The sequence below is a fragment of the Sciurus vulgaris genome (assembly GCF_902686455.1).
Source record: "Sciurus vulgaris genome assembly, chromosome: 4".
NCBI classification, from domain to species: Eukaryota; Metazoa; Chordata; class Mammalia; order Rodentia; family Sciuridae; genus Sciurus; species Sciurus vulgaris.
The window spans coordinates 104805526-104831988 of NC_136464.1; the positions used below are offsets into that span (position 1 = coordinate 104805526).

The 26463-nt window shown below is 37.8% G+C and overlaps 1 protein-coding gene and 1 long non-coding RNA gene across 2 annotated transcripts; both read left to right on the forward strand.

The window, feature by feature from the left end:
• Positions 1-1203: 1203 nt before the first annotated feature.
• Positions 1204-21816, forward strand: LOC306659264. Its single transcript, XR_013763254.1, has 3 exons — positions 1204-1433; positions 16810-16898; positions 19393-21816. It is a non-coding gene; the product is annotated as an uncharacterized lncRNA (long non-coding RNA).
• LOC306659263 (transcription factor A, mitochondrial-like) lies at positions 2581-4213 on the forward strand. The gene is made up of 2 exons (XM_079136686.1): positions 2581-2811; positions 3018-4213. Exons 1-2 carry the CDS (start codon positions 2708-2710, stop codon positions 3661-3663), a joined length of 750 nt encoding a protein of 249 aa, XP_078992812.1. The 5' UTR covers positions 2581-2707; the 3' UTR covers positions 3664-4213.
• Positions 21817-26463: the final 4647 nt, after the last annotated feature.

Here is a 26463-nt window from a genome sequence, read left to right on the forward strand (position 1 = left end):
AACAAGAATACCCATTGGCTGTTTTTCCTCCCCCACCATAAAAGAGGGGCATCTTCCTTTACTACAACAATCCCAGCAACTAAAGAAGGCCTTACAGAAGTGCTTACAGTGAGGGAGAATGAATGAATTGATTTTTTTGGACGTCAGTTAATATCTTGAATATACCCAAACGAGAACTTTATTCTTCCTGGAAAATGTTTTGTTTTATACCACATCTAGGTACTCACAAAACAAGTACAACTGATTGTAGAATACTTTTAAAAATATGGAAATTAGTTATATCCACATTTTCTAAAATACTTGAAATCTAGTAATAGCCCCTGCTTGTACTGACTTCATTCACGTTTGTCACTGGTTTTTCTAGCTACAGATTTCATACTTCCTTTTTTTTTTTTTTTTTTTGTCTTTCACTTTTAAAAACCCTCAAGTAGAGGACTGGTGATATAGCTCAGTTGGTAGTTTTGCTTGCCTCACAAGCGCAAGGTCCATGGTTCAATCCCCAGCACCGCAAAAGAAAAAAAAAAAAAAACCTCAAGTGTAGAATCTATTTTGCTCATCCCTAAAATGAAAAGGAATTCTTGAAAATTGTGATGTTAGCCATAATCCAATTTTTTTATTGTCACCATCTAAATTTTTATTGGTGCATTATAATTATACATGATAGTGGGATTCATTATGCCATTTTCATACATGCACATAACATAATTCAGTCTGTCATTCTTCAGTTCCTTCCCCTTAATCCAATTTTATTGCTTAAAAAACAAATTCCTGCTGTGCACGGTGGCACACACCTGTAATCTCAGCAGCTCAGGAGGCTGAGGCAGGAGGATTGCAAATTCAAAGCCAACCTCAGCAAAAGCAAGACACACTAAGCAACTCAGTGAGACCCTGTCAATAAATAAAATACAAAATAGGACTGCAGATATGGATTGGTGGTCGAGTGCCCCTGAAATCAATCCCTGGTACACGCCCCCCCAAAGAAAAACTCAAAAAAAACAAATTCCTAATTCTCATTAGTTTGGGAAACACAAAAGTTCCTCTTCATTTGGTAACTTAAATAATAAACATTTAAATTATTATTGGCCTTTGCAACAGAAAAATGAGATAGCTGAAATCTACATGGTTTATCAAACCCAGATATGATGTCTTAAAAATTACTGCACATAGACTACTTTCTGTTTTTCAACTCACTAAAAAGACTTAAGGCCCTGCAACATAAGGGAATATATGTATTAGGCAGATGGGGTATGATGGAGGGAGGTGGGTCACTGGAGGCATGCCCTCAAAGGGTTCATCTTTTCTGCAGCTACATCCCCTTTCTCTCTCTGCTGCCTGGTCACCATGAGCAGAGCAGTGCTTCTGCCAGGATTTTCTGCCTCACTTTGGGCCCAGAGCAGTGGAGTCAGCCAACCATGGACAGAACCTCTGAAACCGTGAGCCAAAATAAACTTTCCCTCCTCAAAGTTGTTCTTGTTAGGGTGTTTTAGTCACAGCAAGGAAAAGCTGACTAGTAAGATTTCCAAAAAAATTGGCATGCTCATCCTGAATCACTTTAAGAATTACATGTATGAACTAATACAGGCCATCATCAGTACAAAGAGGGTCAACCCAATAGTAATAGGCATTCCACAAGAATTCATATGGTACCTGGAAATCAAGTGGTGAGAGAACTTTTTAGTTATACTTTTCTGGGTATTTTGTTTATCAAAAGCTGAGGCTTCAGAGAGAAAACAGCATGATAGATGTAGGAGATTTAGGGAAGTTTCCTAATCTTAGGATTTAAGTTATTCATTCATTATTTATTTTGTTTTATCTGTTGCATACCAACAATATGCTAAGCAGTGCCTTGTGCATTGAAACTGCAGCAAAACACAGTAAGAAATAGACTCCTATACATTGTGTCTGATGAATCAACAGTTAAGTCACAGGTTAAAAATAATATCCCATTATAAAAAAATCTATGAACAAAATGAAGTAAAGCAGAACGTTTTTGAGGACCAATTTTAAGGAGGATTGTCTGAAAATTCCAAGAAAGTGATATTTGAGACTTGAGAATTATGAACAGAATGCAAAAATACTTGAAATCTGTGAAATGTGAGCAGAAGAGCTTTACTCACAGAAGGATCGCCAGCGTTAAAATTCTGTTACAGAAATGGGCCTGGTATATTGGCAGAAATGAGTGGAGTCTATTGTACCAGAAGAGAATGGATCCAGGGGTATGGATGAGAGAGAAGTTAGAGAAGTGGGCATTACCTTGTGAGTAATCTGGGCCCCTCAAGTAGAGGGGCAGTTAAGAGCAATGTCAGCAGGTGGGGAAGTGGCCACACACTAGTGACACAGAACATGCGAATGCTCTGAGTACAGATGGCCAGAGCCTACACATCCTCATCAGCCTTGAAACCATGTCACCAGCTGCCCCCAGTCTTCTGAACAGAAGAATTTTTAATATCCCCTCCCTGGCCCCTTGTCATCTCTCAGCACCATCTAGATCCCTCTGGTCTCTGTTTCTTTCTGCTCCCACCACACTATAATCTTCCCACAATGGCTAGTGATTTTTTAAGAATAAATGAGGTGGAGTGGCGGGCATGATAACAAATCCAGGCGGGTGGTACGCAGCGAGTTGTCATTGTTGAGGCCGTTACGGTTTGCAAGGAGGGTCCTGGGGGATTTGGGCCCGGCCACTGCCTCGTCGGCCATCACCGCTGCCATGGCGCTCCTCCGGGGAGTGTGGGGCGTGCTGAGGGACTTGGGAAAGTCTGGAGTAGAGCTGTGCTCAGGCTGTGGAAATCGTCTGCGCTCACCCTTCAGGAGGTCAGAGCCAAGCTGGCCCTGTGATTCAGATCTCGTCTTGCCAAATCTGTGGATTTAAGACCAGACCTTATATCTTTAGTACCTCGCACCTTGCTTCCTGCCACCCTCCACTCCCTCCCCCTTCCTGCCAGCCAACCTTAAAGCACCTGTTCGCCGTCCTCTGATAAGTAGCCCCCAGAATCTCTCGCCTTCACCTAGGCCGGGAGAAGTTTCGTGTATTTTCCGAAGTGGTTTTCATCCACCTTGGGTAGTTATCCAAAGAAACCTATGAGTTCATACCTTCGATTTTCTAAAGAACAGCTACCCATATTTAAAGCTCAGAACCCAGATCTGAAAGTATCAGAACTAATTAGAAGAATTGCGGAGCTATGGAGGGAACTTCCTGAGTCACAGAAAAAAATATATGAAGATGCTTATAAGGCAGACTGGCAGGCATACAAAGAAGAGATAAACAGAATTCAGGAACAGCTAACTCCAAGTCAAATGATATCTTTGGAAAAAGAAATCATGCAAAAACGTTTAAGAAAGAAAGCTTTAATAAAAAAGAGAGAGTTAACAATGCTTGGAAAACCAAAAAGACCTCGCTCAGCTTATAACATTTTTGTATCTGAAAGCTTCCAAGAAGTTAAGGATGGTTCATCGCAGGCAAAGCTGAAATCTGTGAATGAAACTTGGAAAAATCTGTCTAGTTCTCAAAAGCAAGTATATATTCAACTTGCTAAAGATGATAAAATCCGTTATGATAATGAAATGAAATCTTGGGAAGAACAAATGATTGAAGTTGGACGAAGTGATCTTATACGTCGCAAAATGAAGAGCCAAACAAAAGATGGCTTTGAGGAGGAGTGTTAAGATAAAAGATGGAGCTGTGTTTGTGATGATTAGGCACAACAAACCAATTAGGTCTCAGTAACCTGAAGCTGTGTAAAATTAGAAAGGATAAAGTTGGTGAACATTTTATATTCAATTCCTTTTTCTTTAGCCCATGAACTTCTGCTAGTTGAATACACTTTGTATTAGTATTTTGACAACCTAAACAGTTGAAAGTTCATGCAAAATTTTATTTTGTGTTTAAGAACTACTGAGGATCAAGAGAATCCATACAAATGGAGCAGTGAATCATTTTACCTTTGATAAAGGTAAACCAGTCTGTGAAGTTTTTTTTATATTGGAAGACAATTATGGAAAGAGAATTGTTTTCTTATGGAAGCAGGAGTTTCTTTTCAAATTTGTGGCGTATTATAGATGACACAGTGTTCTATGATATAATTATGCATTTTTAAAAAAGCAGCCAGAGCTCATCTAGGTTAATTCCTATTCCTTGGGTATAATTCATATTTTATTCAGAGTTGATGGTTGTACATGTACATAACAGTTGGTTTCAATAGTAACTTTTTATAAAAGGGACAGATTTATAAAAAAAAAAAAAAAAAAAAAAAAAAAAAAAAAAAAAAGAATAAATGAGGTGGTGCACAGTGGTACATGCCTAACATCCCAGCTACTCTAGAGGCTGAGGCAGAATTGCAAATTTGAGGCCAGCCTGGCCTCAAATTTAGCACGACCCTATCTCAAAATTTGTAAAAATTACAAAAGGACCATCAATGTAGCTTAGTGGTAAAACATCCCTGGGTTCAATCCTCAGCACCAAAAGGAAAAAGAAAAAATAAAAATGATTACAAGTGCTCTTAATCCTTCAGTGGCCTTTCATCACACATAAAGTAGAATTTCTCAGTACTGCCTAAAATAACCCAGTTTGTTAGCTCACTCTCTCTATTCCCCTTTCCTGACACTGTCCTACTGATGGCTATACCTTGATTACTTTAACCTCCTTGCTCCCCCTCGAAAATCTCAAGCACATCCTGTCTTTGGGTTTTTGCTATGCCTTCTGCCTGGAGTTTGCTTGCCCTGGATTTTATTTACTCACTCTCAGTTCATTTAGGTCTGCACAAATGACCTCCTCAGGCCATCACTAACCACCCTCAATCACAATGTATCTACTTTTCCTACTTTCTGTTTAGAGCAATGATCATTACCCAGCATTTTTATACTTGCATTTTGGTGGTGGGGTGCACCAGAGATTGAACTCCAGGGCACTCAACCACTGAGCCACATCCTCAGCCTTATTTTGTATTTTATTTAGTCACAGGGTCTCACTGAATTGCTTAGCATGTTGCCATTCCTGAGGCTGGCTTTGAACTCATGATCCTCCTGCCTCAGCCTCCTGAGCTGGTGGGGTTACAGGTATTCACCACTGCACCTGGCTATACTTGCATAGTTTTTATTTGTACCTGTTTTTTTACTGTCCCCTTGAGTGTATTACTCCCACTCTCCAAACCACCTAGCATAGTGTTGGCATATAATGGGCATTTAGCAACTTTATATATACATGAATTTTTAAAAGAACTGAACCGAAATAATCTCCATTTGTTTGTTATAGTTGTGCTGTTATAGTCATTTCTGAAATTATTCTACCCACATAGTTAAATGTTAGTAGTATTCTAGAGATATATTTTCATCAATTTACACTAAATTGAACAAAGTAAAAGGCATTCAGACTGGGAAGGAAGAAATGAAACTGTCTTCATTAACAGACACCATGATTGTGTATGTGGGAAATTCCAAAGAATTTACAAAAAAAGCCATGAACCGGTAGTGAGTTTAGCAGGGTTGCAGGATACAAGGTAGATATATAAATGATCATTTTTCTATGAATTAACTATGAATAATTAGGAATTGGAAAAAAAAAACTTAAAGGATCATATACAGTAGTCCCTGGAAACATGAAATACTTGGCTACAAATCTTATAAAATGTGTGCAAGGTATGTTTACTGGAAGCTACAAAAACACTGATGAAAGAAAGCATACCTAAATGAGAAATTATCCTGCTTTCATGAATTGAAAGACAGTGTTATTAAAACGTCTTCTCAAATGTTACAGATCCACATAGCAGCTCATTCAAAATCCCAGGAAGGTATCCCAGGAAGAAATTAATAAATATTTGTAAAATATATATGGAAAAGCAAAGGAATTAGAATAAAGAATTATAGGATACATTATTTGATTTTAAACTTTTATTCTAAACCTGCAATAATTGAGACATGGTTGTATAGAAGAAAGAATAGACGAACAAGTCAAGAGAGCAAAATTAAGAGTTATAAAGAGACCAAAACATACATGAGCAATTGACTTTCAACAAAAGTGCAAAAGCATTTTAGCAGAGAATAATGGTCTTTTCAACAAATAGTACTGGAATACATTACTCAGTAGAAAAAAGAGGATGTTCAATAGGATTGTGGTGGCTACATGTATTCATTTTTCAAAATTCAAGACTTGTATATTTTAAATTGCAAATTTGCATGTATGTAAAGTATACCTCCAAGTTGATTTGCTTAAATTTATTATGTGTAAAGCACTTACTACAGAACTAGCATATAGGCATTCATTAGACGTTAGCTATTACTAGCAATCTACACTAACAATGTCAGTGTTTGTATGACATTCACTTTTTATTAAGAATTATAATATGACCTAGTTCCTTTAGCAGGTTAAGTTAAACTTTTTGGATTGTTTCGTGACTAAATGTTTCCTAGTTTCTCATGAATGAACTTGGTACATTTACACGAGCACAAGTAGAGTGCTAGAACCAAGATAATCTCAGGGCTAAAATATTTAAAGATACTTCTGAACACAATAGTCTTCATTTAGTTTTCTTTTTAAATTCTACAAAGGTTCAAGGTGCCTATTTTGCAAAATGTTCCTGAATAATTAATACTCTACACAATATTCACACCTAGGGGCAGCTATGAATTTTATCATAACCCGAATGCTCTTTGAGGGAACAATAGAATTAAGTTCATTAACTACTAAATGAGCATTTGGTATTTGTTTGATAGTCTGTTAGGACTTAGAGCCAAACAGAACTGAAACCCACCACAATCCCTACCCTCAAACACTCAAAGTTAAAATTTGAGAGGTCAGGATATACAAATAGGAAAACACAACAATGAAAGCCATCATGAACCAAACACTTCAAGGAAGGTTAAGAACCAAACTGTCTCTTAATAAAGAGGAATCAGCACATTGAGAATGGTTTCTCAGGGAGCTGAGGATTGGTGTGAAGAATCTGAAAGAGCACAAGGTTTGGGGTCACCAGTCCTAGGGCTTGGCCCTTACAGTTTTATACTATCAGGCCTTGGTCAAGTCATCTTTTCAAACACCTTTAATTTGTAAGAATCCTAATTACTATAATGCTTTCACTGAGTCACAGAAATGCTCAAAGTCTAAAAGAATTGGTATTTAAGTGGGTCCTTAAATTAGTTGGTAATAAAGAACTCATTGATGGTGGGAAATGGGGTCACAGTTACTAGGATATTCCCTGTGTTGGTTTGGGATGAGATAGAGATAGAAGGTGACTTGCTGCACTACCCAGATTCTGAAGCACTAGAGCAGTACACAAGAATATATTTAAAAGATTGTAGAATTGACTGGCTTTCATTAACTTGCTTTAGAAGTCTTGAAAAAATAAGGTGATGAGCACTGGTCAGCCAGTTATCAGTTCAAAGTATGCTGTGAAAGAGTGTCAAAATGATTGGTAGACTGATACTGCACATATAATGAACTAACAGCCCCAATTGCAGCTGCTTGTGCCAGATATGTTATCTTTACTAAAAAGATCAACGTAGCTTCTAGCACATTCTATGTGACTTTTGATGTGCCAGACACATGAGTCTCAATCCCCATCAGTTATGAAGGTCAAAAATACTTCACATTTATTTAGGAAAAATAATCGTACAGCCTGACATCAAAGAAGATGGCAGAAGGAATTTTCAGAAATCTCTCTCTCTGCCTGGACAACAGTCATACTTGGCAGAAACAGCCTGAAGTGACTATTTTGGAAATCTGGAGGGTTGATTTTTTGTTTGTTTTTTTGTTTGTTTTAATTTTGTTTTTTGAACACATACCTCAAAAGAGCTGCTTATCTGGTAAATTGCAGTTGATTTCAGCTTTCAATGAGGTGAGAGGAATCTAGGGATTGGCATCTAATATTTCTGTCACATCTTGCTGGAGTCATGATGGCAATAATGACCTTGTCCTTCAACTATTGAGATTTCTGTGTTCTAAGTATCGATTATTAACTTAGATCACTGAGCAGTGGGCAAGGAGTTTGGATGCCATTGTATCAGAGCCTACCATCCGAATCAGTTGTTTTTTATTTTATTTTATTTTTTTTTTGTGGGGGTGGCATTCAAAACTAAGCATAGATATGGCAAAATTTAGAAAGCCATCACACATGCCCAGGGAAAGATACAAGGTCAGAAATAACTAAGACAGTAAGTTTTTACCTCAGAGTGATTACTGACATAGAAACACCCCACAGTTAAAAAAATTAAATAAATAAATAAGTAACCCTAGGTACGAAAGTGTTATGGTTTGGATATAAAATGTCCCATAAAAACTCCTGTGTTAATGTAGGAATATTCAGAGTTTCAATCATTACAAATACCATAATCTAAACAGTCTATTCTAGTTCACGAGTTCAAATGCATTGATTGGGTAGTAACTCCAGGCAGATGTGGTGTGGCTGGAGGTAGGTGAGTCACTGAGGTGTGCCCTGGAAGGTTCATCTCCCCCTTCCCCTTTCTCTCTTTGTTTCCTGACTGTCATGAACAGAACGGAGCTCTGTGCCATGCCTTTCTGCCATGATATTCTATTCTGCCTCACTTTGGGCCCAAAGCAATGGATTTGTATCACCATGGACTGAACTTCTGAAACTATGAACCAAAATAAACTTTCCCTCTCTAAGGTATTCTTGTGAGGTATTTTGTGTGACACAAAGCTGACTGACACAGTAGAATCCATTTTCCAGAGCTTCTATATTATGAGATTCAAATGTTCAGATTAAAAAAAAAAAAAAAAAAAAAAAAACACAACAAAATAAGAAATACAAAACAAAAAACCAAAGCAAGAGAGTATGGCACATTCAAAGAAACAAAAATAAATTCACAGAAAATGTATATGAAGCTTGGACCTTGGACTTTCACAAAGGTTTTTAATAACTATATTAAGGATGTGCAAAGAATTGAAGATATAGGCAAAAATAGGAAAATGATGTATGAAGAACATATGAATATCAATAAAGAGATACAAATTATAAAAAACAATTTCTGGATCTCAAAGTACAATAACTGAAATAAAATACACTCAAAGGGTTCAAAAGTAGATATGAGCAAACAAAAGAATCAGTGAACACAAAGATAGGATCATTGAAAGTTTCAAGAGAAACAGAAATCATCATTATCATCATCATCATCATCATCACCATCACCATCGCTACCACTACCACCACCACCACCGCCACTACCATTGTTTGAGTCAGCTTTTTCACTACTGTGACTAAAGGACCTGACCAGCACAACTATAAAGTTTTATTGGAGGGTTCACTGTTTCAGAGGTCTTAGTTCATAGAAATTTGGCTCCATTCCTCAGGGCTCTAGGTGAAGCAGAACGTCATGGTGGGAGGGTGTAGTAGAGGAAAGCAGCTCACATGTAGTGATCAGGAAGCAGAGAGACTACACTTGCCAAATACAATGCAAAAACTCCAAAGCCCCAATTCCCACCTCCTCCAGCCACACCCTACCACTTTATTACCACTCAGTTAAATCCCTACAGGGGATTAAATCACTGATTGGGTTGACTCTTGCAACCCAATCATTTCTCCTCCAAACCTTCTTGCACTATCTCACACGTGAGCTTTCAGGGGGACACCACACCTAAACCATAACAATCATCATCATCAAACAAAAAATATTAAAGAATGAAGAAAAGTGACTAGGACCTGTGGGCTGTGGATGAACATAAGCATTATGAGAATTCCAGAATAAAAAAAAAGAAAGGGGAGTAGAGATTATTTGAAGAAATAAAGGTTAAAACTTGACAAATTGAATGAAAGATACAAACATCCAAGAAGCTCAACTAATTGGATGAACTCTAAGCAGAGATACCTGTACAAAGACAATTAGTATCAAACTCTTGAAAGACAAGAATCTTGAAAGCATCAAGAGAGAAGTGACTTGACACATACAAAGGATCCTCAATAAGACTATAAGCTATTTTTTTCTCATGAAAAACTTTAGAGGCCAGAGAGAGTGGACAGAAATAAAGTGCTGAAAAAAAAAAAAAACTTATTGAACAAGAATTCTGTATCTGGCAAAACTTTCCTTCAAAAATTGGGGAAAAGTTAAGACATCCTCAGAGCTGAGAGAGTTTATTACCACTAGACCTATCCTATAATAAATGCTAAAGGGAGTCTTTCAGGTACAACATAAAAGGATATTCAACAGTAACTCAGAGCCATATAAAGATCTCTGAAAGATAAATTCATGGGTAAATATAAAAACCAGTATCATAAGTTTGGTCTGTAACTGTACTTTTTACTTTCTACAGGACTTAAAATACAAGTGCATAAAAATGATTAACCCATGTTGTTGAGCACACAATATATAAAGTTGTAATCTGTAATACCACTAACTGAAAGAGGCAATGGAGCTATATTAGAGCAGTTTTCTAACTACCAAAGTTAACTTGGTATAAATTTAATTAGATTGTATTAACTTTAGGATGTTAAATGTAATCCATATGGTAGTTACAGAGAAAATAGTTATTAAATGTACAGAAAAGGAAATGAGAAGGGAGTCAGAACACTTTACTATATAAGATTAAACACAAACGAAGGCAGTAATGCAGGAAATAAGTCATCAGGCATATAGAAAACTAATAGTAAACTATCACAAGTAAGTCCCTGTTATCATTAAATATATTAAATTAGAAATGAGTAATTAGAAGAGAGTTGGGGTAGCCATACAGTCAGTACTTCTTATCAGGGGTTTCTGCAGTCACTGATTTAATCAAGTATGGATTGATGTACTATATAGTTAGGCCCACAATGACTATGTCTGTACTGAATATGTGTACTCTTTTTCTTGTTCTTCCCTAGGCTATATAATATAGCAACTATTAATATAATCTTTACATTGTAAGATATTATAATTCTCCTAAAAAAGATTTAAAGTATAAGGGAGAATGTAGACAAGCTATGTACAAATGCCATGCTATTTCATATAAAGAACTTGAGAGGCTGGACACTTGCTTAATATGTGCAAAGCTTTGGATTTGATGCCCAGTACCAACCAATAAATGAAAAGAATTTGAACATCCATGGATTTTGATAGCTGCAGTGATTCCTAGAAACTATCCTAGTACATATGGAGGGATAACTACTAATATAAGACAAAATAGACTTTAAACCCAAAACATTACAAAATAAAAGTACATTGTATATTAATAAAAGTTTCAATACAGCAAGAACATATAACAATTATAAACATACACATCAAATACCAGAACCTCAAAATATCCTGTGTTCCTATTTAATCATTCCTCCCTTTCAAGGGTAGTTCAACATAAGAATACCAATCAGTATAATACATCAGATTAATAGAATGAGGGGAAATCAACATGATCATCTCAATGGATGCAGAAAAGGTATTTGACAAAATCCAACATCCTTTCATGATTCAAACAATACTCTCAGAAAACAAGGAATAAAAAGAAAATTCCTCAACACAATAAAAGGTATTTATACAAAACCCACCCTAACTTCATACTCAATGGTGAAAGGCTGAAAGGTTTTTATGATGAGAAACAATACCAGGATGCCTGCTTCTACCACTCTTATTCAACATTGTACCAGAAATTCTAGACAGAGTTATTAAGCAAAAGAAGTAAAAGATGCCTAAATTGGAAAGGAAGAGGCAAAACCATCTATAATTGCTAATGACATGATGCTATTTGTAGATGATCCCAAAGAATCTACAAGAAATCTCCCATGTAATAAATTCAGCAAAGTTGCAGGATACAAAACAAACATGCAACTATCAGCTGTGCTTCCTTTTGCCAGCAGTAAACATTAAAAAAAGGAAATTAGGGAACAATTGCAGTTACAATAGCACCTAAAAGAATTAAATACTTAGGAATAAATCTAACCAAGAAGATGAAAGACTTGCACACAGAAAATTATAGCACATTGCTGAAAGAAATTAAAGATCTATATAAATGGAAAGATACCCCAGGTTCATGAATAGAAGACTTACATTGCTAAGATGTCAATACTGTCCAAAGGAACCTACAGATTCAATGCAGTCCCTACCAAAATTCCAACAGCCTTTTTGCAGAGGTGAAAAGTGAATCCCCAAATTCATACAGAATTAAATGGGGCCCTGAATAGCAAAGAAAAAAAAAATCCCTAAAAAAGAAAATTAAAGTTGTCAGACTCTACTTCCTGGCTCTGAAACTTCCTACAGAGATACAGCAATTAAAGTAGAATGGTACCAGCATAAGGACACATCAACTCAGTGAAATAGAATAGAATATCCAAAAACCAAACCCTCATACATACAGCCATTGATTTTTAAGAAGGGTGTCAATACTATTCAATGGAGCAAGGGCAGTTTTTGATAAATGGCACTGGAGAAACTGGCTATCACCAGGCAAAATGATGAAATTGGACTTTTAACTTTCACCATATATAAAAATGGATCGAATACCCAAACTTCAGAGCTAAAATTACAAAATTCTTTGAAGAAAACATTAAAGAAAATCTTTATATGACATTAGATTTGACAATGACTTCACAGATATGACACCAAAAGCACAGGCAACAAGGGAAAATAGATAAATTGGATTTCATCAAAATTAAGAACTTTTGTGTATCAAAGAATACTATCAAGAAAGCAAACAGACAACCTTAAAGGGGAATAAAATATTTGTAAACTACATATCTAATAAGGGATTAATATCCATATATTTTATTTTAAAACTTCCTTTAATTTTGCTTGTAGTGTAAGTTTATAGACAATGAATTATCTCAGCTTTTATTTATTTGAAAAATTTAGTTTTGTCTTCATTTTTTAAAGGTATTATCATTGGGTAAGTAGTTCTGCTTTAAAGATATCTTTTCATTGTCTCTGCTTGCATAATTTCTGTTGAAAAGTCTTTCTGATATTCCTTCTTCTGTACCTAATGCATCTTTTTATTTTTTGAATGCTTTCAAGATTTCCTGATTGTCACTGTTTTTTAGTGATTGTAGTCTTATTTATTTAAAATAAATTTATATCTCTTGAGCTTTGTTGGGATTTTCTGGACCTGTGGGCTTTTCATTTTCAGCAAATTTGGAAAATTTTGGCCATTATTCTATCAAATATTTTTCTGTCCCTTCCTCCTTGTAGGACTTAGTTATGTATACTTTGGACACTTTTATATTGTCCCACAACTCATTTGTGTTCTGTTTTCTTATTTTAAATATGTATTTTCTTCATATTTTAGTTTGGATGTCTTCATTGTTATATCATCAAATTCCAAGAGTCAATCTCTCTCTCCCTCTCTCTCTTTCCCTTTCTCTCTCTCTCTCTCTCTCTCTCTCTCTCTCTCTCTCTCTCTCTTCATCATACTCATGTTCACCTCTACCTTCCTGAACACACAGAACATATTTACTGTGTTTTCTCTTTTGACATCCTTGTCTACAACTTCCATTATCTCTGTCATTTAGGGTCCATGTATATTTGTTGATTTTTTTTCTATTCATAAGCCTTCTTTGGATGACTGATAATTTATTATTGGATACTTACTGGGTACTGAACATTATGAATTTTGTTTTGTTGATTACTGGATCTTGTTAGGTATGTGTAGTATTGAATTTTGATATGCACACTATCAAATTACTTGGAATCAGTCGTATCCTTTTGATGCTTGCTCTTAAGCCTAATATGCCACATCCAGAGCAAACTTTAGTCTGGTTAGGACTAATTAACCTCTTCTACTAAATAATAATCCTTTTTTAAAAATATTTTTTAGTTGTAGATGGACACCATACTTTTTAATTTTGTTTATTTATTTTTATATAGTGCTGAGGATTGAACCCAGTGCTTCACACATGCTAGGCAAGTGCTTTACCACTGAGCTACAACTTCAGCCCCTAAACAATAATTCTAAGTATTCTATGTATACTAAGGAATACTTCTAAGAATACTTCTGAGAATTCTTTCAGATGCCCCAACTACTACTCTTGACTCGTAGGTACATGGACTATTCTCTTCCCTTTGTGAACTCTGGAAACTGTTCTGCCTACTCTTTTCCAGCTTTCTTTCTCTGGTTTCATGTATTTTCTTCTCATTCATGCATAGATCAGTATTCAAAGACTTGAGGGGACCTTTTAAGTATCCAGAGTGTGCACTCTCCTCCCTTTCTCTGTCTCCTCTCCCCCCCCCCCCTAACTTCTTCATCCCCACATGTAGGGTCCTTAAATTCTAGCAACCTGAGCTTCTATATGCCCAACACTCCAAGACCACTAGTCTTTATTTTGGTGTCCTCCCTACACTGCAGCCCGCAAACTGCTTTCAAGCAATAAGCCCATGCAGAAGTAAAACTTGCCTTGTTTGTTTTTCAGGGTCCACAATACTATGCCACTTTCTTCTAATGTCTGAAAAGCAGTTTTTAAAGTATATTTTGTCCAAATTTCTAATTGTTTAGGGGGAAAGGGAAAGCTTGTCCCATTATTTTGTCTTAACTGGAAGTGGGAGTTACACTTATGATAATTTATTAGGTGGGTGAAAACTTAAGGTGTCTTATGTCTTACAAGATTTATTATCATTGAGGTTTATCAGAGTTTGATCCTTATAAGACAGTCAGTATGTTTTTGGAAATTTATGGACCTATGTTCATAATTGTGAAAACATTTTTTTTCATCCATCCACACATATTTTGGACATATGTTCAAACACAAGGCAATCCAGTTATATAATATGATTCTCTGATTTCCCAGTGAACTTCAAGATAAGGTTCAAAAAAGAAATATATATATATTATACATATATATTATATATATGTATTATATATATACATATATATGCACACACATATACATACCTATATATGTACATATATATTCAGATATGTATATATATGCAGATATATATATATATATATACTTTAAGAAATAGAGATGGAATGCTTAAATATCTACTTTTAACTTTCCATTAAGTTATAAATATATGAAATTATACATTAAATAAACATTATTTTAGAATATCACTTTTCCAATCCTACCCATATGAAATGATTTTATTTCAACTCTTATATACATGTTTGACTTCAGTGATTTTGTTATTGGTATACTTTCTTTCTTAATTATCTAAAATATAATTTTTGTGCCATCAAAGTTGTTTGACATGTGGTGTTTGACTTTTTATATATGTTGCTATCACTGGAAATTTTACCCAGGCTTTAAGTATTCATTCACATTGTAGAAAACTGTTGTCCAAAAAGGACAACAGTTTGTTTGTTTTCCATTTGACAATCACCATATGGAACACACTTATTGTGTGACTTTTTAAGTGATTTTTACACATCCAGGAACTATAATTGGGTGTGTCACACCCCCAAATAATTAGTATCTACTAAACCTGTTCAATTTCTTTGTCTTTTTTTAAATATTCATTCCATCAGGTGACTATCTTAAGCTTCCAAAACTAGCATTTCAAGGTCATTTTAGACTAGGGATTATGGGATAAAATACAAGTTGTCCATTCAAATTGGAATATTCAATAAATTACAAAATTATTTTTAGTATAATAATGTTCCAGATGTTGCATGGGACATACCTATTCATTAAAAATGTTTATTTGAAATTTAAATTGAAGTGGGCATTTTAGTTGCTAAATCTGATAACCCCATTTTAGACCACTGTGCCTTCCTCAACCAAATTGTGTAAGATGCTGCTTATGAACAATATTTTAAGTAATGATATTAAGAGAAAACCTTTCTTTATGTGGAGTCATAAGCAGTAACTTCCACTATCATTTTTTTAAGAATGTAATGACATATGCACACTTGAATATACTTCCAGGTATTTTTCCCTGGTGGGAGGTAGAAATCAATTCAGAACAAAATATAATCAGCCCTCCATATCTGTGGATTTCATATCCACAGATTGAACCCACTGAATATTTTTTTAAATTGCTTCTGTGCTGAGCATGTACAGACATTTCTTCTCATTGTTACTCCGTAAACATTATAACAACTATTTAGATAGCATTTACATTGTATTAGGTAATATAAGTCCCCTAGAGATGAGAGTCTATAGAAGGATGTATGTATGTTCTATGAAAATACTATGCCATTTTATATAAAGGACTGGAGAATTTGCAGATTTTGGTTTGATGATCAGGTGCTGAAGCCAGTACCCCAGCCCTCACACTGAGGAACAACTGTATAAAACAAGGTCCACAATTCTCTGAATATTCCACAGACATATACATTATAAATTAAAATATTATGATATTCATTAACAGGTTTGGGCTAAATGAGAATGTTCATTTTTCTTTTCATATTTTCACATTTATTTCCCTGGTTCTTTTGGCATATGTGCATTTTTCAAAGGCAACGTCATCCTTTTCTTGATGACATGACCACACAGATTGCAAGTATTTCCCTAAGCCACACATACCAGGAAGGCCATTTACAAGGAAAATTATAGTATCTGGGAAGAAATGTTCTTTTCTCTTTAATCCTATTCACTGTCTTTAAAAAAAAAAAAAAGATTGGATTTCTTCATAAAACTAAACATATTTTCTTCATTTATTCTTAGGCACTATAACTCGAATACTTTCATTTTCTCCTTCTGCATTTTTTGCAAAGAGTAATTCAATTTACCCAGTAGTTCAGAATCCTGGTAGGGTGTCAGATCTTTAATAACTTTACTTGTTCTGTCATTTTATTAAATTAGGGAGAAAAAATATCCATTTGCTACTTCAGATCCCATTTCAGAATCTAAGAAAAAGTGCTCAGTTCCTTTGTGGCTCCTGAGTACCTTCAGTTAATATCAAATTGTACCCAGCTTGAATCATTTCCCATGATTCACAAAATCATTTTTGTTCTGTCCCCAGGGCTACAAATTGGAAATAAAGTGATAAAACTTGGAAGCAATGCAATAAAACATCCCTAGGAAGCATGAAAGTCTTAGATAAAGCAGTTGGTAAGTTTAAGATCTTGCCCAGATGTGTTGAAAATATCCTTTGCACAGTAAAAATATCCACTGCCCTCTGTAAGTCAGTGTTTTTTTTTTTTTTTTTTTCCTCTTCTTTTCTTTTTGACAGCAAAACAGCTGCTCTTGTTGGCAATTGATACCACTGGGTCTGAGGGAAATTGGAGCTTACTGCCTTTGAAGCTGCTACAATGGGGAGGTCCAGCAACTTCTTCATACCATGGTTAAAAGGAATTTCTCCCAACACATTCCTATCCCTACAGAACATCCCTGCTTTCCTTTCAAAGGCAGTCCTTTCTCTATGAGCCAGAAAGTCCCTGCCAGGGCTGGTGGCCCAGCATTGACATTAACCAGAGCTTCATCAGCCCTGCTACGTGATTCCTCCCCCACATTAGATATTCATTTTCACAGGCAAGAAAATATCATGTGTGCTAAGCAGAAGACTTTTAAAGCAAGAACGAATTTTTGAAAGATTAATTTAACAGTTTTTATTTTGTTAGGGCTTGTTTGTTTGTTTTCTTTTCTCATTTTTTAGGACAGGTATATCTGTGTTTATAGCACTCTTTCATCCAGTAACTGCCAGACCAACTTGAAAAACTACCTGAGAGTTTTCCTTTGTAACTTGATTTCTTTCAGGGTATTTTATACTAAATGATGACGTATGATTTACTCAGATGGGACATGGGCTGTTAACCCCCAACTGGGGGGAATGTTCTGGACAAGGTATCCTCACACTGTGTTCTGACCTGAGTGGTCTCTTGAGGCAGAGTTGGGTCAAATCAGTCCTCTTCTCTTGGTGTCTAAGATTTTCCCTTCTGAGGCAGGGAGGGTGGGAAGTACCAGATGCAAACAGAGGACTACGAGGTAAATACTGGTGCTAAAACAGGTGTCTTTACAGAGTTCCTATATCTATCTTTATGGGTGAGTTGAGCCTTTGAGAGGGTCCGGAGTGAGACACACAATTCCCCATTTCTACTGCTGTTATCCACGCACCACTCTGTGAGCTTCCCACTTTATATATGCCCAATGGCACCTGGAACAATGGCTGCAGAAAGGCATCACTCGATGGTTAAATCAAATTCATTAAATGGATTACTTTAGAAAGATGATGCTTAAAGCTACAGATGCTCATTGGCTCCCCCTCACTACCTCCCCCCAAAATGAGCAGAACATAAGAGGAAGAATAATAGGCAATGGAGAAAGGACCGTCTTAACTTTGTGATTTTCAAAAATAGATTTTCATTGCTTTTTCTCTTCCCAGAGGAGGTTCCTTAGCCATTTCAATTTTTGACAACTACTCAAAGCATTGAAAATTTCTAAGCACAGTGAAGTACTTGCCCTAACATCATCCAGAATTAAATAACTAGGAAAATAACTTTCCCTACCCGTCTCCTTCTTTAACTGTACACCACACAGGTTCTCAAAGAAGTTGACCACTTTTTTCTCCATGATATTAGAGTCATTAGAGTATTTTAATTGAAATTAAACATGAGACTAAATCTGTGCTTTGCATAAAGGAGCCTGAAGACCCCCAAGTGATGCTGGAGGCCAATGTTGCCTTCCTCCCGATTGCTCCTGCTTATCTCGTCAACCAGATGCCAGTCTCACATCCAGTCTTACAGGATATCAGGGTTGGGATACTACCACATGGTGTCCAGCCTAGTTCCTTGTTTGTATTCCCAATAACTCTCATCTCCTTAACCTAGCACAGTGTCTAATACTGTGCACACTTCTGTAAGTTCCTTGAAGCCTAAGAACGAACCTTGCATTTATCAAGTGACTGCTGTATGCCAGCCACCATCTCACACTCTCATTTTGTACTAACTGACAACAATCCTAGGATGCAGGCTCTCATGGTTATTTTCATTTTCCAGATGAGGAACCTGGTGCTTAAGAGTTTCACATGGTGATTAAGATGCTCAGTTCCCAGGCAGAGCCAAGATTCAGTTTAGGCCCATCTGCCTCTGGAGCATGTACCTTCACATCCACAGGCAAATTAGCAAAGTTGTGTTTTCCATCAAATCAGTGAAGGAAGGAGGGAGGAGGAATTGAGAGTGGTAGTCTTGGGACAAAACTGATTTTAATAATAGAAATACAGAGAGACCACAGCAAATGAGAGGCTTTGGCATAGACCCACACTCTGGAGGCCTATCCCACCTCTAGACTTTCAAGCTATACAAGCAAGTAAATGACCTTACTCTTTGAGCCATTATGATTGACTTTTGGTTATTTGCAACAGAAAGCACTGGACAAGCTGGATTTGGGATCTTTCACCCGTCACTTCCTCCTCTGCTTGCTAATTATTTACAGCTGTGTTTCTTTTCTCTGGGATAATATTCTTTAATGAAATTTTAATTGATATGTATCATATGCCAGTTGGAAATTAAATTACATCAATAGATTGACTTTTAGAGAATTAGAAATGTGCTCACATGCCTTTATTTTGTGGTTTTATGTCTTCTTTTAAATTCTGTGTTTATTTCAGGCCCCTAAGAGTTTATGAAAGCCTCCCAATCTACATGGAAACAGAGGTAACATTTATTTCTTGATGGTGCATTCCAAGCATACTCGCTATTCGAAAGCCCTCTTAACACTCATTTCTGAGCTCATTTATTTATTTAAGAGCTGCACAATCCCAGCCTTGTTCCTGTGGTGGAAAGAGATTCTACCACATTCAGACAGCAATGACTGGTTTAGAAATGGTTTGTCTCAGTCTAAGCCAAATGTCTCTTCTGCATCCTTCAGTATGTCTAAATGATGCTCTTATCCTTAAACAGAATCCACTTTCTCAGTCTACCAGGAAGCATTTGATTTATTCACCAGCTTGAGGGACAGGAGGAAGCAGAGGCTAAAGGGTAATCACACAGACAGGTGAGACTCCATTGAGTTGTGGCTTGGGAGAAAATGGTTTTAAATGCTGAAAGGATTTGGTGTGATGCCAAACTCTAAGGAACTTGCTCAGCCAGCCCTGGAAACTGAATGAGCAGGAAAGAAAGGATTCAGAATGCTTCCAAAGGGGGATACCTGAGGCAGTTGTCATTGTCCTGGCCACAGAAGACGGTCACCAGGAACAATGCCTGTGATGACCTGGAAAAGAGACACTGGGAGAGTGTGGATATTCACAGCCCTGGCTCTCAGGGTTGGAGAACCTGGGGCTTTGGCATCCACTAAGGATTGGTTTCCCACTGAGTGGCTTAGAGGATCTGCTTAAGGAACAAGTATAGACAGTAAGTGGGGTAACAGCACTATGTGTTTGAGGGAACACAGATCTCTAGATTAAGTTACCTCTAGAAGAGTTGATCTTGGCATTCTGGGTCCTGAGTTGGGGCTCTCAAAAAGCAATTCCAGGCACAGCTGTGAAATAAAAGTTTAATAGGACTACTCTTAAAACTTTACTCATTCACTGAGACCTACTCTGCACCAAAGAGGGTGTTAGGTTCCTGGGATGCAGTGAGAATAAGCGTGCATATTTGTTGGACAGTTGGCAGGGGACAGGCTGTGTTGCAAGTCTAATAATTTATATTTGCTGTCTTGATCTATTTTGTGTTACCATAAAGATACCTGCAGCTGGGTACTTAATAAAGAAAGGAGGTCAATTCTGGAGGTCTAAGAGAACGGCGCCAGTGTCCTGGTGAGGGTCACTGGGTACATTTCAACATGGCAGAAAAGGCAGTCACTTGTGTGAGCAAGGGGGCAAGAGACAAGGGAGTGGCATACTCCTTTCATAAAAACCTGTTCTCACAGGAACTAATCCATTTCTACCTAACCTGACTCGATCTTATGAAACAGCATTAATCTATTTGTGAGGGTGGAGTCCGATAAACTAATAACCTCCCATTAACCTCTTAAAGGTCCCACCACACACTACCACACTGGGAACCACACTTCCAGCACATGAACATTTGGGGGACACACATCTAAACTATAGCCAATGCTAAACTCACTTTTGTGATACATGCTGTTGTAATTCCTCCCCTAAAATGAAAATTTTTATAATTCAAAGATAGCCCTTTCTATAATACCTCAACGTAAATACTGGGAGTTCAAGAAACATGCCCAGGCTTAGAGTAACACGATTCAGCTTCTGAGATTCCTTGAAAGAATTCTTTATGGGATCAGGGCCCAACCCCATCTCCTGAAGGGTGCCTGGTAGGCTCAAAACTCCCATCAGCTCCAGCTTCACATCCCAATTTGCTCTACTTTAATCTCTACCATTCACTGTGTCCAGTTGAGGCCACAGGGTCACCTTAGCCTCTGTGGGTGAAAGACAGTGGGGTTCCTGGAGGAATTAGACATTCTTTGTGACCATCATCTGGAAAGAGGCAGTCCCAAGCAAAGATGGACAGCAGACCCTGCATGTTAGGCTGGGATCCTACTCTGAGCTCCACTCCTTCAAGCATGTGCACTAGAGCCTATGGGGCCATGTGACTGCCCCGTGCATGAAGAACCTCCTATTCAGACTTTTCAATATTATTTTAAAATAAAGTCCCAGAGAAACATTCAGTCCCAGAGAAAAAAACAAGAGGGAAAGATGTCTATCACATAAACTTAAAGTTGTGTCCCATTCCCATATCACAGACCTACAGCACGCTAGGAATACATATGCTTTTTAAAATGTTATAATTATTTTGTGTTATTGCACTGTAACTGTGCAGACATGATAAGTCAATTTGTTAAACTGTGAACATTTAAAATGTCAATATTTTTGTAACTACTTTTTGACATTTATTTTTTTTAATACACTGGATAATTAAGGAAAAAGAATTATAGCCCTGACATTTTTCTACCTCAGATAAGGCCTACCTGGCCTGACTGTCAGGGCCTCCAGGTAGAGTGGGGCATACTTCTCAAAACATACTGCCCAGGCCAGTACATCCATACCATCTGGAGCTTGTTCAAAATGCAGAATTCCCAGCCCACCTCAGAATCTGACTTTGACTTTCAGTAAGATCATCTAACAATTTCTAAGCATTTAGAGAGTTTGAGATATACCACTATCAGGAACATAAGGATGAGAGGTACCAGCTTTTAGTTAGGCTAATGATAGCATCCTATTCTCTGTCTCTCTTTGGCCCTGTTTGGCGCCATCTTTAGCACATTGTGCTTGAGTGCTCTGTTTGCTTTGTTTGTTTTGCTGTGTTTGGAAATAAAGAGTGAGTACCCCCTGAAGCAGTTCATAAAGACTCCCTGAAGAAAGTGAATCATGCACATGCAGAATCATGCTCCAGGATTCCCCTACTCCTCATCTTACTTCAAGGCCAACCAAGCTTTCACTGAATGAGTATGTCCTTGACAGTAAAGGAGGCAAAAAGATCTGGGAGAAGCTGCTATAAAGACTGGTGGACCAGTTCCATGAGAGCAGATTCTTTTCAATCCAAGCCTATTTCTATGTTGAGATTATCACCAAGGAGTAGTTAAAACTGGAATTAATATCTTTTATTCAACAGTTTGTCACTGAGCACCTGGTACAAGGGCTAGCAAACTACACTTGCAGACCAAACCCAGTCCACTGCTTGATTTTATATAGCTCTTCAGATTTGATATATGAATATTTGCAGTCAGTTTTTTGACAGGGAACATGAAATTTGAACCCCAATTAATCATAATGGTATTCTCCCTGAACAAAAAGACATGCACTGCACTTAAAAATTGTACTCAGAGATTTTGGGTATAGAAATCCAAAACGGTACAGTAAGAGAAGTCAACCTTCATCCTTCTATCAATCAGATAGTCCAGAGAAGTTTCAGGGGCCCATTAAAGAATCTGCAGTAATAAAATGGAGCAAAAAATGGAGAATAGCCATATAGAAAGGGTTACCAATGAGATTAGCAGAGACCAGGACACAGCTAGGAACAAAGTATGGTGGAGGCTATTGGTATCAGCCACATGGGTCCCAGTGGCTTCTTCTGTGGAGTACATTCACATCTCTTGACCCTGAGATCACCACAGCTGTTCAAAAAGGGAGATGCAGCTCCACAGCCTTTCTTTACCCAAGAAATGGCCATTGTTGAACTACCTTGTTGAAAGGAGTCACTCCTCAAAATTCCCAACCCTGGAGGTGTGTCCACCTCATAAATGCACCCAGATTGGGGCATTATAGCTACATTGGGTCTGCTCACATTTTGGACGCAGGAGTCATCTCTATAGCAAGGTGGTTTACACTTTGGGCCTGAAGAAAGCTAGCTCTCACTATGCATTAGCATGCTCCAAGACACTAGCTCAGCTGCTATAAAGAGCTTGACCCTACCATGTTACTAGAGGCATTTGCTATACCCACTGATGAGCTCCCCAAGATTTAACAAGATTAGAGACAGAAATACTTTAAAACAAGATTTCAGACTGGGATGTAGCTCAGTGGTAGAGAGCTTACCTAGCATGTGTGAGGCCCTGGGTTCATTAAAAAAGAAATTTAGGGGACTTTAATGACCCACTTTCAACAATGGACAAATGGTCAAGACAAAAAAATCAATAAGGAAGCATTAGACATGAACTGCACTTTGGACAAAATGTACCTTATAAATAAATCCAGAATATTCCATCTAATAATAGCAGCAGTATAAAGTACACATGGAACATTCTCCAGAATAGATCATGTTAGGCCATAAAATAAGTCTTAACAAATTTAAGAAGATTAAATCATATCACATATCTCTTCCAGCTACAATAATATAACAATAATTTTGGAAAATTCACAAGTATGTGGAAATTAAACAACATGCTCATAATTTCTTCAAAGAAGAAATTAAAAAGACAATTAAAAATATTTCAACACAAAAAATGGAAAAACAGGAGGGTTCTCAAGATGGTGGACTAGAGGGTGGCTGCATTTCATGTTGCTCCAGGACTCAAGATTCAAAAGAGGAGATATTGAGAGACTTGGGACCAACTCAAAGCCGCCAGGTGAGTCTCTCCCGTTGGGGAGGCATCCCGGATGGGGCGGTAGTCCCGGAACGCAGAGAACTTTGTGAAGTAGAGCTGCCGGCGAGATGCCCCTCCTCCCTCTGGAGCAGTGAACTTGGACAACTGGGAGCATCATAGAGGAGGCCGCTCAGCACAGCGCTTGGACTCGGAGCAACCACCGGGGCTACAGGCGGCTGCCAGAGGAGGAGCTAAACAGCGAGCTGTTTGGGCTCAGAGCGACCACTACTGAACACCAGGGTCTGCCCGGAGGAGGAGCGTGGCAGGGCGCTTGGACTTGGAGTGATGCACCGGGGCTATGGGCGGCTGTTGAGAGGAGGAGGTGCGCAGTGAGTTGCTTGGACTCATAGCGACCGCACCGGAACTCCAGGCGGCTGCCTGGAGGAAGAAGAGTGCGGTGGGTCGCTGGGGCTCGGAGGGTCTGTACGGGGCTCCAGGTGGCTGCTCAGAGGAGGGGCCACATAGCCAGGTGATTAGGTGCAGAGCAGGGTCCCAGGACCTAGGCGGCTTCTTGGTGGAAGAGCCGCACAGAGACAAGCTGAGGGGCAGAGCAAAGGCTCCAGGACTGCGGGCAGATTCTCTGAGGAGAGCCATCCTAAGGAGACTCGTCTGTGATGGGCGAAGCTCCCAGGCCCAGGAGGAACCCTGGGAACGGGCCCCTGGGAACGTTGCAGAGGAAGGCTGCCCAGCCCAGGTGGTAGTTGTGGATTGAGGGGAACCTCTAGGAGGGGAACTGACCAGTGAGACCTCCCCACCGGGTGAATCTTCCCCACTGGGTGAAGGTTTTCCAGAAGGACGGAAAAACCAGAGACACAGGCCCAAACAGGCCTTGCCTCAGCCCGCAGACTAGTTCCCCTTTGGATGACCCAAAAGTGGAGGCACCTCTGCCCACTAGCAGGGAATATATCCCACCTGAAGGCCACCACTCCTAGAGAGGCAGCTTCCTTGTGGAGCACCACATTATCAACTTCCTCCAAGACTTCAGCCTACTGAAGGCTAAGAGGGGATATATATAGAAATCTTCAGGGACATTGTAAGTCAATAGAGGAAATCTGCAATATCTCAGCAGTCCACTGATACCTGAACAATATGAGAAAACAAGGAAAGAAAATGCCGCAAACAAATCTAGATGTTACATCAATAAAACCCAATGACAGCATGGCAGAAGAAATGACAGAAAAGGAGTTCAGAATGTACATAATTAAAATGATCAGGGAAGCAAACGATGAGATGAAAGAGAAAATGCACTCAATGAATGATGAGATGAAAGAGCAAATGCAGGCATTGAATGATCGCACCAATCGACAGTTAAAAGAGCAAATACAGGAAGCAAAAGATCATTTCAATAAACAGAGATATTGAAAAAAAACCAAACAGAAATCCTTGACATGAAGGAAACAATAAACCAAATTAAGAACTCCATAGAAAGCATATCCAGTAGGATAGAACACCTGGAAGACAGAACCTCAGACATTGAAGACAAAATATTTAACCTTGAAAACAAAGTTGAACAAACAGAGAAGATGGTAAGAAATCATGAACAGAATCTCCAAGAACTATGGGATATCATGAAAAGGCCAAATTTAAGAATTATTGGGATTGAGGAAGGCCTATAGAAACAAACCAAAGGAATGAACAATCTATTCAATGAAATAATATCAAAAAATTTCCCAAATCTGAAGAATGAAATGGAAAATCAAGTTCAAGAGGCTTATAGGACTCCAAATACACAAAATTACAACAGACCCACACCAAGGCACATTATAATGAAAATACCTAACATACAAAATAAAGACAGAATTTTAAAGGCTGTGAGAGAAAAGAACCAAATTACATTCAGGGGGATACCAATACGGATATCAGCAGATTTTTCAATCCAGACCCTAGAAGCTACAAAGGCCTGGAACAACATTTTTCAAGCCCTGAAAAAAAATGGATCCAAACAAGAATCTTATACCCAGAAAAACTTACCTTCAAATTTTACAACAAAATAAAATCCTTCCATGATAAACAAAAGTTAAAAGAATTTACAAAACGAAAGCCAGCATTACAGAACATTCTCAGCAAAATATTCCATGAGGAAGACATGAAAAACAAAGAAGCAAATCAGCAAAGGGAGGAACTATCCTAAAGGAATTGTCAAATAAAGGAGGAAGCATGTTGTGTCAAAAATAAATAAATAAATAAATAAATAAATAAATAAATAAATAAATAAAATGAGCCAAATGACTGGGAATACAAAACATATCTCAATAATAACCCTGAATATTAATGGCCTGAACTCATCAATCAAAAGACATAGACTGGCAGATTGGATTAAAAAGAAAGATCCAACAATATGTTGCCTGCAAAAGTCTCGCCTTATAGAAAGAGATACCCATAGACTAAAGGTGAAAGGATGGGGAAAAACATACCATGCACATGGACTTAGCAAAAAAACTGGGGTATCCATCCTCATTTCAGATAATGTGGACTTCAAGCCAAAGTTATTCAGAAGAGATAGAGAAGGACATTTCATACTGCTTAAGGGAAGCATAAATCAGCAAGACATAACAATCATAAATATCTATGCCCCGAACATTGGCACATCCATGTATGTTAAACAAATCCTTCTCAATCTCAGAAACCAAATAGACCA

Excerpts from the sequence above, each read along its gene's own strand:
- LOC306659263 (XM_079136686.1), top strand. The coding sequence starts at position 2,708 with ATGGCGCTCCTCCGGGGAGTGTGGGGCGTGCTGAGGGACTTGGGAAAG. Across the intron at positions 2,812-3,017 it reads CTGCGCTCACCCTTCAGGAG|AAGTTTCGTGTATTTTCCGA; the intron begins GTCAGAGCCAAG and ends CTAGGCCGGGAG.